The 12,514-nt window shown below is 33.0% G+C and overlaps 1 protein-coding gene across 10 annotated transcripts in view; it reads right to left on the minus strand.

The window, feature by feature from the left end:
• Window positions 1–12,514, minus strand: part of DIAPH2 (diaphanous related formin 2) — a 186,690-nt gene that overhangs the window by 83,464 nt on the left and 90,712 nt on the right. For all 10 annotated transcript variants that reach the window (XM_050713503.1, XM_050713510.1, XM_050713507.1 and 7 more), the window contains one exon: window positions 7,480–7,605. In XM_050713503.1, the coding sequence (XP_050569460.1) occupies window positions 7,480–7,605 (126 nt within the window). The remainder of the gene's footprint in view (window positions 1–7,479; window positions 7,606–12,514) is intronic.

A 12,514-nucleotide genomic window follows, 5' to 3' on the forward strand; every position in this document is an offset into this window, starting at 1 on the left:
TTACCGCTCCACTATAGACCTTGGTTACTTAAATATAAAGTTACTTGAATATAAAGTACCTGTTACTTAAATATAAAATGTATGTCAAAATCTGAACATGAACAATTTATATACCTGGGAATGCGCTGCAAAGCTGATTGAAATCCAGAGAACTACAACATCAAAACAGAAGTTGCCTACAGTCTAAAGCAGGCCTACATATTAGCCTGTACACTCAATTCTGAAGACACAAACTAAAAAAGGAATCACAATTGATATGTAAAATTAATTATAAAGCAAAAAAAATACGATATAGTGGGACTAATATTTACTGCTTAAAGCCTTTTATTTAAAGACTACTCCATTTAAGAAGCACTAAACACGTACTAAGGATGGCTTACAAAGCAGCAACTTTCAGGTTATAGGCACAATGGAAGATGTCATCTCTGTTGAGTTGAACTTCATTCTGTCATAAGTGTTTCTAAACTCTTTCATTCTGACACCATGCCCTTTACCCTAAAACCTAGATTATCAATCTTAATCTTTCCATCTTCATGCTACTTTCCGTTCTCCACTCACTACATGCTCTTCCTATTTTTTCCCCAGCTGATTGCTTTCTCACCTCCTATTCTGTTATATTACTCAGCTGACTAGAGCAGAACAACAAAATGAAACTGATTAAACTGGAAGCCCAACAGAATCATAGCTTGAAAATTAATTCAGTTCACATTCCTACTTCATCAGATGTCCTCAGCCCTAATGAACTTGAAAGAATGAGAAGCTAAATAGAAAATCTGCGCAGGAAGAGCCAACATACAGCATGATTATATTTTACTTCTAATGGAGTATTTTTTGGCTGTACTCTTTCCAGAAGAAGAGAAAGTGAAAAGGAAACAGAGAACTTTCAACTGAAGAAAATATGTTGTTCATCACTATACATGTAATGCACTGCACATACTTATAACATTAACTAGACAGCCGGAAAGTCTCTGCTTACTAGGAATTCCTAGAAGGTCTTATCTGCCCTCTTTCCTTGAGCTTTAAACTCGTAAAGCATGAGTAAGAAAGTAATATAAGGTACAGTTAAAACAGAAAATTCCATAAACCAAAGATTCAGCAGGAAATGCAAGATTTCTTTTCTATATTGTACCTTTAGTAGGCTGTGCAAAGCCTTTTTACTCATCTGCTTACTATTTAAATAAAAAAAAATAGAGGGGAATCTTGTATGTTTCTAACAGGAATCTCAATCACATTTTGCAGAAATAATTTAGCTCACAATTAATATTTATTAATATATTATTTATGTAGCTGTTAAATTAAAGTAATACCAAATAGGAGAATTCTCATTAAAGGCTGCAGTATCAGCAATACTAATTTATGCTTATTATAATTTGTTGATACTAAACAAGCTCCAAAAATTTCTACAAGTTCATAATTGTTTCATAGGTGATAACATAAAGTAGACCAGATGGTCTCAACTGATCCTCTTACGAATCAAGTAAACCAAGCTTTGAAAAAGTTGAGTGAAGCTTACAGTAATCTATTTCTCCCCACTGAAAGAAAGAAAAAGATTTTCAAAGTTCCGCTGTTACAAGCCTTTCCTCAATTACAGAAAATAGCAGTAATATGCATTTATTGTTATTAGTTCTGTTTTCTCTATATTTGAAATAAAGTCTAACAAACTGCTTGACTAAGCATTTTAAAAAGTATTAATTTTTCCTTGGAGTCCTGCAGAGAACATCTGATATTTTTTATCTTTTAAGCTAGAATAAATCACTCAGGTTTCATTCCCCTTCACTGCATGCACTCTTAAGTCCTCTTACTTAAGACTTTAGAGGACTGAGGCTAGCAAGTCTTAAGACGTGCTTTCTGTTGGTTATACCTAGAAGTTCATTTTTGACTGCAAGCTGCAGGCTTAACTTTAAATGAATTCTTAGCACTATGAGTACCAAAACACCTGATTACGTTCTTACAATGCAACAACAACAACAAAAAGGCTACATCCAGAAGCCCGGTCTTTCTGTTCCTTTATTTACCACATAACTCAATACTTTAGAACTTTCCAACAACAATAAAATAAAGATTTTCCATCACATTTCATTTTTACTTGCTGGGGTGGTGTGTAAAAGAGAGAAAGAGGAAGGACAAGAAATAGGTTGAGAAGTCTGGAAAAAAAATCTTCCTGTTGTCTGGAAAAAAAACACCTTCCTGTTGTAACTTCAGCAAGGTAAACCTTCTGTCCCTAGACACTACCTAGGAAAAGTATTTTGTCTAGTTACATAACCAAGATTTTTCTGAAATGCCTCTTTTAATCAAAAACTACACTTGCTGATGAAATTATTTTCAAATACTACTTTTGCATATAAGAACAAAAAACCTTTATAAATATTTCAAGAAAAAGTACATTTAGAAGATGATCTCAATAACTGTACATGACCTATAATTCAAAAATCTTTGAATGACTTTTCTTTTCCAGTTCCCAGAGTAATGACAAGTGCATTCAGGCAACAGATATTTCAAATGTCGGGGCACATACAAGACTTCATAGAAATTTCACCCTTTGGTGTTACTTTTGAGGCACCCCTAGGTATGAGAAAATTCTAATATTAATATACATACTCATGAAGTAAAGAAGGAGCCAGTGCACTTCAAATTGTCTCATAAACAAAACAGGCTTCCCCAAAAAATGACATCTCAAAACACTAAGTGAATTATTTTTTCCATAACAAGCTAGGAGGATATCCCAAGTGCTAAGAGATAAGAGTGTTAATGCCATTAAAAGATTTTAACAAGATTATGCATGTTAATATTTTTTACTAAGGTAAATGATATAGAAGAAAAACACAGCTTAAAAATTAATTATAAGTATGTCACTTAGTCATCATTAATACATCTGAGATACATTATGTTAAAAAAAAAGTGCAATTCTTTACAGATTATATAATGGTCCAAAAGCAAGACCTCTGATTCTTTAAATACAAGCAGCTATAGCAAAAAGCTAGTTTCCCTAGCACGACAAACACTCATGCTTTAACATCACTAAAAAGAAAACAATCCATATACCTACTACTTGTAAGTATAAAATTCTGAGTTTTCCATTTAAAATCTTTAATTATAGGCACAAACACTGAAACAAATCAAGGAGTGAAAGCCAAATTTGCCATAGTCTATAATTACTTCTAAACTGTTGAAACAAACTCCCCAGTGCTGCATGAAGCTGGGCTAATTATAAAGAAACCTCTCACATACATATGATCTTCAAGTAAAATACTATTCTAGTCCTGGATCAGATCATGAAAAAGTTACTTAATATACCATATAATTCGCAGGCAGAATATTTTAATGTCTTTTCTTTTTCTGTAACCGTATTACATTTTACTTTCTGTTATAGAACAGCTGTAATTCTCATTAGGTTCTGAAATCAACTGCTATTGGTGGCCAACCATACAAGTCAGCCTCAGGATCCCAGTAACTTCAGACAGTGCTGTGAGCATTCCTTAAAACTTGGGCAACTTAGTGCCTGAAGAAAACCCCAATATAAGGCAGGTAAACTAAAATCCTAGCATGACAGCATGATAGTGCCTATAGTATCACTTCAGAATCCCACAGAAATATTTCTGTGCAGTTACCTCCTAGAAGCTCAGTGTTCCTTATAAACAACATGTAACTACACTTATAGGATGCAGACCTGTGTCCCAGCAAGTAGTGGTCATGGAAGCAAGTTTGCATTGCTTCCTAATGGTTTGATGGTTGGACTAGATGATCTTAGAGGTGTTTTCCAACCTCAATGATTCTAACTGAATACAAAGTTCCACTATGATGGTGGTGACAGAAACAGCTTCTGATGTAGAACAAAGACAAATAATATTAAATCTTTAACTCATGCCTGTAAAGCTACAAAAATACTGAAACACTGTACTTAGTTGGAAACTGCATTACAAAAGCACATTAAAAAATACCAAGAACACTAAAGAAATGAGCCTACTTGGTTATCACAGATAAATTTAAGCAACCTGACCATACTACCAAAATTCTTGCACTGAGAAAGGGATATGTAATAGCCACTAAGTCTTAAAACACTTAAGATGGCTAGAAACTGAAACCACGAGAAGTCAAACCAGCATCAATCTATGTATTTTTAAAGAAAATCATTGATACAATCTATTAGGAATGTAGAAGAAATTATACTATCTGAATTTTTCAAGTAAATATTTTATACTCTCATAAAAGACATGCTTTTAGACAGAAAAATCCAAGTATGAGGTTGACAGTGGCATTACTTGTCAAGACCGCTCTATCACAGTTGAAATCAAATCATATTACCACAATAAAATCAATTGGTTAAAAAAGATAGAAATCAAACTACAGCTGCATCATCTGCAATTCTTATTATATTCACTGAACCTTATGAACAATCAAATAGGAAAAAAATCGTACACCCTTAGGCAGGAAGTAACACTGACATAACTACAGAACCAATTCACCAGAACCAATATCTGCATAGTCCTAAAGCAAGTCTAATGGAAAACCAAATGTGCTTGTGAAATCAAATGATTTCATTTAGTTGTCTCCAGTTTTAGATATAAACTGTTCAGATAACTCATTTTGCCTCAGTTTATATGTAATAAAAATGTGTCAAAATGTGTGTCTGAAATGTGTACCCAGTTAGCAGACCATAGTCATAACTACATTGAACTTAAGCTCGTAGAGTTATATTTAAGTTTTTTAGTCAGTGGGGCATACTTACTCATCTACTATTTTTGTACACAGACTGTGGAATAGTAAAATAGTACTCTTCCTGTCTTTGTATTTAATACCTAAAGTAGGTCTAGGTTTAGGTCCCTGTCAATACTCTGTCAATAACTACATCAAGTAGTGTGCACCGAAATGAGTAACTGTACACACCAAATAAAACACTAAGAAAAGTCACATATTAGCCTGCTTAAAAATGGGTCAAGGAAATAAAATCGAACTCAAAAGTAAGCAGAATTCATACTCATTTTTTTGTCACTCAGAATACAAAAAACTTGCATTGTTTTTCTTTTAAGTTATAAGAAACCAAACTTGTTTTATACCATTTCCTTCTACACTACGAACTATATTATTAATTACTTTTATTATTATAAATATTACAAGTGGTATTTTTTATTGTAATTAATGTCCTAATTTAGTAGGATACCAAACAATACTCCTTTCATGCTTTCTGAAGGAAGTCTCGTTCACAATTACTTGTACACTGCTTTGTTTAGTGGCAGGTAAAGAAAAGAGAAACTATGCCTTTAATCCTGCGTGCCAAAACCCTACTGAGAGATGATTTATGTTCCAACATGTACCAATTTTTCTGAAACACTCAAGCAGTTAGAGATGTTCAGCTTGAAATTCCTCAACTTCCTAATCTCAGTATGTGCTATCAACAACAGTTCTTCAACAAGCTGACAGAAACAAAAGAAACAGATTGATGATTAAAATGAGATATTTTTCCTCTTAAATAATTCCTCTTAAATTCCTTCCAAATTTATCGTCCATTCTAAAAAATATAGGAGTGTAGAAAATTTTAAAATATTCAACAAATCTGATCATCTGACATAACATTCTTTAGGCAGAATCAGTTCATTTCTTAGTCTTACCTGTTTTGTCAAGCCACCAAATTCACTGGTATGATGAAAGCTGTCAGACATCTACAGTTCACGGTGCCTACTTTAATTACCAGGAACTGGTAGTCTAGCTGTGACATTAACATATGTGCACCAGAACAAGTCTGCCTTCTTAATAGACTTGCAATAATTTTTTATTTTTTTAAAGGATCCTTATATTATCGCTAATACAAAAAGCTGTTTATATACATATATACGTATATATATGTTTTAATCTCAGTCACACTCCAAGGCAATCTTCGTGCTTCAATAAATTTAGGAGATGAGCAGCAGATACAAAAGAAGGTACCTATGTGGCTCTTTTCCTCACCAAGTTACTTGAATGATGTAAATAATCTTCTCTAAGTATAGTAAATATACAACCAGAAAAATAACAAATGACAAAGCACTGGCTCAACACAACTGAAAGTATGTATACAACTTGCAATACAGAACTGTAAAATTCAGAATGACGTGGTTGCAAAAGGTGCATTTCGATATGTTGGTTTCATGTCCAAACAAAACTGGTTTACTTGACTGTATTCAGCCTACACACAATGTCAAAACAAAGGGCTATTACAAGTGAAGGTTTCCCTGTGTGAATGCATCTCAGGAAAATATTTTTGTTTTCTACTAAAAAAAATCAGCAAACCTGATAAATGTGATTACTAACAAGTCTCCTAACCTTGCAAAAAAGACAAGGTAGAACAAGGTAGAAGAGAACAAAAATTTTCTTCTTATGAGTTGTCTCCTTTAAGTTAGTTTTCCAGTCTTGACAGAAACTTACAATAAATGCATACAGAGAAGACATTAAACATATTCTTGTGAATTTCTGTCACAGAACCCATTCAGATGATTAATCCTGCTAAAACTCAGATTCAAATACATAATAGTTGGGTGAATCCTTCATTACATCCACCTACTAAGTGTGATGAGCAAGTAACAGCAGCTCTAGACATCCATCTCCATTTTTTTAAACAAAAAACCCCCACAAAATTATTACTTCTGTCTCATTGCATTATCGTTGCATTAAAATACCACATGAATTATCCAAGCTTCTATAAATGCACAAAACGCCTGTCTTTATCATGTACCATACTCTAAATGCTTCCACACAAATGTGCTTTACGCATTTTATTTTATTTTTATTTTTAAAGAAACATGAACTTCTGCCTGGTCTCAGAAAATTTTGTGGGCTTCTTGCACTGACAGTATACTTATTACCTTATATTCTTGCACAAAAGTAAAGATTAATATGTGAAAATTCTGGAGAGAAAACAATCTAAACAAGCATGCTTTGGTACTCTCCCGCAGTTTTTCCTTGTACTAAAGAACGTACAGTCTCTATTCTCTATTTATTCTGAAATAAAAGCACAAATCTCTCAAGTACAAAATACGTAAAAAGTTTTACTCTAAACTGATCTGACAAAAAACAAACAAAAAAAACCACCTGATACTCTCCCCTTCAAATATCAACCTATCTGAAGCTAAAATAAGAACTAATCTTAACTCTACAGCAGGTAGTTGATGAGATAGAAATGACTCAACAATTACCATTAAATACTGTTCTTTAGAACAAAAACATAAAACTATCTTCATGACAAGACACTTTAATTCCTTTAAGAAAGCTATCTGCTTTTCTCCTTTGAATACTTTAAATTATACACCAATTACGAATAAAACACAAGATTCAGCTTAGTAAATGGCTTTTTTGTTTTCTTACATTCAGCATATTCTGATATACTTTTCTCTCCGCTAGAATAAAAGCACAGAAGAAGAGATTTAAAACTTATTTTTAAGTGTTGTGAAATACTTAACCAGACAAAGATAACATTGATATCAGCAGTATAAACATGCAAAAAGGATATGCTCATCTTTTCTACAAACTTATCATGTTCATCTTGTGTTTTAGGGAAATTCTCAATGTCATTCTCTAAGCGCTGGATTTGATGGTTCATTGAATCAAGGTTGCTCTTCAGAGTCTGGGCTGAAACTAAGAAAAAGAGTCAATAAGTAAAAAGCTTCCAGAATATGGTTAAAAAGAAAGGGTATCAGAAAGGGAGAAAACAACAACAGTATGAATAGTCTCAAGGAGAATTATTCCATTAGGTAGACACATTTTTCTGAATTACTGTTCATAAAAAAATTCAAATCTTCATAAAAATAAGCGAAAATATCTAATGTAATACACCAAATCACCACACTTAATATGGAAATGTCACCACTTAATTCTACCATTAGTTCAAATGATTCAATTTCTATTTAAATTTATTTGTAAAAAATCTAATATTTCATTCTTTTATATGTAATTCAAAGATTAGAAAGTAACTAAGGTTCAAAGAGACTTCACCTTATTAATGCATGTACTTGCTTAAATGAATCATCTTATTAACGCATGTACTTAGTTACAGAAGTGATTTAAGGAACAGACAGAAAAAAGATCAAATATTTTTCTTTTATTGAAATTAAACTGATTTCTATAAACCAATGTCTGTGAAACCCTCTGTTAACATCAAAGATAGGTTTGAATAATACAGGTCACTGACAATTAAAAAGAAGTAAAGGACTCATAGTACAGCACCACAAAGTAAATAGAGAATAGAGACATACATATGGCACATACTTAATATCCAGGCACGTTTTGAGATATATACTGTCTCACAAGCATACATGTGTATATTACACACAGCCACATGTGTAATATATAAATGTATGCATCTGTGATATATAATACTTTATCATTTCAGACTTTGATTAAAATATGACTCAACTGTTAAAGCAATTGTGTATGGGTTCTATTATCCTCTCAGTTTGCAAGCCAAGATGAACTGCAATTTTAGGGTAAGAACACCTTTTTTGCTGTTTGTTTGTGGTGATTCTTCTGGATGAATCCTGACAATTTACGCTTATTTTGTGACCTGCACAAATCCTGTGTGCCAGCTTCCTAATTTCTCTGAAATACCTTGTCAATACCATACTTTTCGTATATTTTCACCTACAAGTAAACTGCCAACAGTACGTAGCAGAATATAAATCTTTATCAGTTGAACATCAAGGGACTTCCAGTATTACAAATAAAATTCCTTTAGAAAACAGATGTCCCTATTTCACAAACATAGCCAGAGGTGATCACTGGAAATAGCAGTGTGTCCAGCAGCATTCTCCTGGCAATATGGAGATTCTCCTCCAGAGCATTCCACAAATTAACCTTACTTTGAAAGTAATTTAATTTAAAACATCTTTCAAGTTCTCAAAAGCTGTGTCTATGTTGAAAAAAATCAGTATCTATTAGATGAGCATACACTTCCTGGAAAAGGTATAAAGTAAAGTTAAAACGCAAGTCGGGCCAAGGCAAATGACTGAACCTTTATGTTCTATTAATTTCAACCGATTTTTGAAGTGTTGATTATTCACAGTAAATTCTGCTGCGTTTGCGTCAATAGCTTGCATTTTGCACTGTCACTATTAGTCTATAGTCCAACTTTGCTTGGCTTGTTTGTATAGCCTAAAATTTATATATACACATGTTGTATACAAATAATTCACTGTGAAACAGCTATGGCACATGATATACCACCATGGTGTATGTGCAGAAATCGCAGGCAGAAAGGAATGCAAAGTAAGAGGAAGAGTAAAGTGTCGGTAACACAATCAGGGAAAGCTGTTCAATCACTGAGTTATTAAAAATGCACTAGACAAGGCATGTAACAATTTGATCTAACAGACCTCCTTTTCAGGCTCTCAACTTTTAACAAGTGTTTGGTCTTCCCAATTTGTTGAAGTGCAAGCCATGCCTCCAGAGGCATAACAACCTTCCTCATATCAAGAAGAGTGCAAATTCAAGAACAGATGAGAATAAAAATAAGTAGCATTGTGAAAGCTACAAAACAGTACCAACTTCTCACTAAAGGTTGGTAATAAGGAATTCTGAATGGATTTCTTTCTTTGAGAAGCCACTTAAAATGGTCTTCAAACCTCAATTGGTTTAACTATATTCAGAAATTCTTTAATGCTCTTATTTCTTTAATAAGTAACAGCCTATGAGAGCCATCTGCACTGTTCCCTATTTTTGCCCCTGATAATTGCACTTCAGTGAGAGAAGTGAATCCTTAAAACATATGCCATACTAGAAAGCTTTGTTTAAGGTGGAATTCAAATCATAGCTTGAAAATGTAGCTTCAAATTCCAAACTACCATGACTTTGCATAACACTTACTACACATTAGAAGATAACTGCCAAATAAATTCTAAAGCCCCTAAAAGACAGGGAAAACTTTTTAAACATTTTTGCAGGCCAATCCTGAATCCTACTGAGTCTCCCAACAGGATGTCTTTCAGAAATTGCAGCTTGGAACTACAACACAAAATCTGCGAAGCTTTACTCCTCTGTCTTCTTCACTGAAATCTTGTCAGTGAAAGAGAACGCTTCTGTCAAAAAGCTTTTAATGAGACGATGGATAAGCTACCATCAATACGATGGTGATATATGCAAATACGGGAGTGCAAATACATATGCATATGATATGACATATGCAAATACAGTTTTCTGGAGGAAAACAATTCTCCAGTATTTGATGCACCTACATTCAGAAAAATACATTGAGAGATTTTCTGACGTTTTATTATTGCATTTTATGTGAATGAAAAGAATGACAGAAGTCACTATACAGTGTAAGACTGACTTTTGATTGTGAAGCAAAATGCCAGCTTTCAGATTCTATTACGGAAAGAACAGTCACATATGCAGGCATTATATTTATAATGCCATAAGGCACTGTCTGTTTCATATCCACTAACATGTGAGATCAGGCAAAATCTGTTTCAGCAACTTAAGCTGTGCAAGGTAGAAAATACCACAGATTTCTTTGTTAAAACAGTTCCTTCTACTGCAATGAACTATAGAACTTCCACTTGACAGAAAAATGACTACTACTTATGAGTATGTTTTAAATTGCTATACTTTAAAACAACAATCACACAATGTTTTAAAATATTTTCCCCCTCTGAATTTGACATTAAGTCTCAATGAAACACCTGTACAGACTTTCAAAAATAGTATTTACTTCCAGTATTTGCAATAATACATAATGTAAAGTATATATATTTGCATTCCAGTGCTTATGATTGCTAATGTCCTTTCTAGAGAAATGCCTCAATTGTCAGAAACGCATTTGTAAATCCAAAAAAAAACTGTATGTCAACATGAGTGAGAAAACTGTTCCTGTTATTAGTACTTTCTACTCTACTACACACACGTAATTCACCTCCCACAAGATCTCTTTCACTTCCTTTTAAATAGAATACTCTGCGGCTGTTTTTTTATTTTAAACAATACTTAAAAAAATATATGGTATACCTTGATTTCAGACAAACAATCCTCTATGCTATGTAATGGGAAAAAAAAAAGGAACAAAAAACCACGATTTCTGAAAGAGACCTTACTACCTATACTGGATTCACCAGTAAGCTCTGCCCTTCGCCTGCAGTTTAGCTGTTCTCAAGAGTCATACTTAACTGCAGAACTAACTCCCCAAAAGATACTCCTCTGATATATGTGTGTGTGTACATATATATGTAAGGTATCACGTTGCCTTGACCAAAAAGTCAAAGAAAGCACATGGAACACAATGGCCAAATGCAGAGAACTGCGCTATGGATCCACCTTAAGTAAACTAGAGTTGGACCAAAAAAGAACAAAAAAACCTTACAAAACTTCTCATGACTCTACATCCTGGTAGAAAGCCTAGTAGTTCCCAACTTCGGCAGACAAAGCAAGCAGGTAACATAAGTATGTCAAGAATTGTTAAACTCAGGAGGAACTAGTCAGAATAATCAACTGATAAAAATATGGCTATGTTTCATTTTAAATATAGGCACTCTATTTAAACCACGAACTATGATTTACAGCTATTGTTCTTTAAAAATTTGAAAACAAATTATTATTATTATTATTATAAAATATATGGTTAACTTTCACCTTCTTCATTACGTGGGTTATGTATTTCTTTTCTACCATTTCTGGTAAGCTTAACAGTCAGAGGAGCTTCAAGTTACAGTACACATATCTTTTGCAAGGATTTTCAAATACTTTTTACAATACAACTTTTTCTAGAAATCCCAAACGTGTTGCCTGACTCTAGTGAGGTATTCTCTTATTTTTGAAGTTTTTCTCTGACTGCAGAAAGGGATGTGAATTTTTTAAGTATATATTAAAATCATAAATCAAAATTTTAAGAGAAAACACCATAACTGAATATTACTTGCATCCAGTTTGTCACAACCACATGATTTTATTGCTTTTTCTTTTCATATATTCTGCTTTAAGTAAGAAAGAATGCTTTGCCAATAATCTCTTGATAGTTAATCAGTTTGACCTTCGCATATACTTTCCAGAATAAAACTATTTCCCAATTTAGTTTTAGTTTTCAAAAAACACTAGGTTGATATTCCATGTTTAAAAAGATAAAAATATTTTATTATACCTAATATCAGATTATTGAAGATTTTGGTACATGCATGGGCAGTTCATCTAATTCCCATTGACCTTTACATATTAAAATCCAGTTTTATGCTTTATCTCCTATTTGTTAAAAATCGTACATCTTTTGTTCAGATACTGATTCTTTATGCTTACATGAAAATAAAAGCAAAGTAAGACTTCGTTTTATTTACATGGGACCAAGAATATTGCCCTGAGATGTTAAAAGAAGTTGACTAAGTCTACGAATTTAGCTTTACGTATAGTTCAAACTGTGTGGCTGCCTTCTGTCTAAAAAGTAGATTTTGCTTATATTTCTTTATTTAAATTCATAGAGATAATATTTGCTGATAGATTTCCTTCTGTTTTATAGCTAAGTGATCTGAATGCCCTCATATCTGCAGCCAATTTATTCAAACAAAAG

This window comes from Cygnus atratus, chromosome 13 (assembly GCF_013377495.2).
Source record: "Cygnus atratus isolate AKBS03 ecotype Queensland, Australia chromosome 13, CAtr_DNAZoo_HiC_assembly, whole genome shotgun sequence".
Lineage (NCBI taxonomy): Eukaryota > Metazoa > Chordata > Aves > Anseriformes > Anatidae > Cygnus > Cygnus atratus.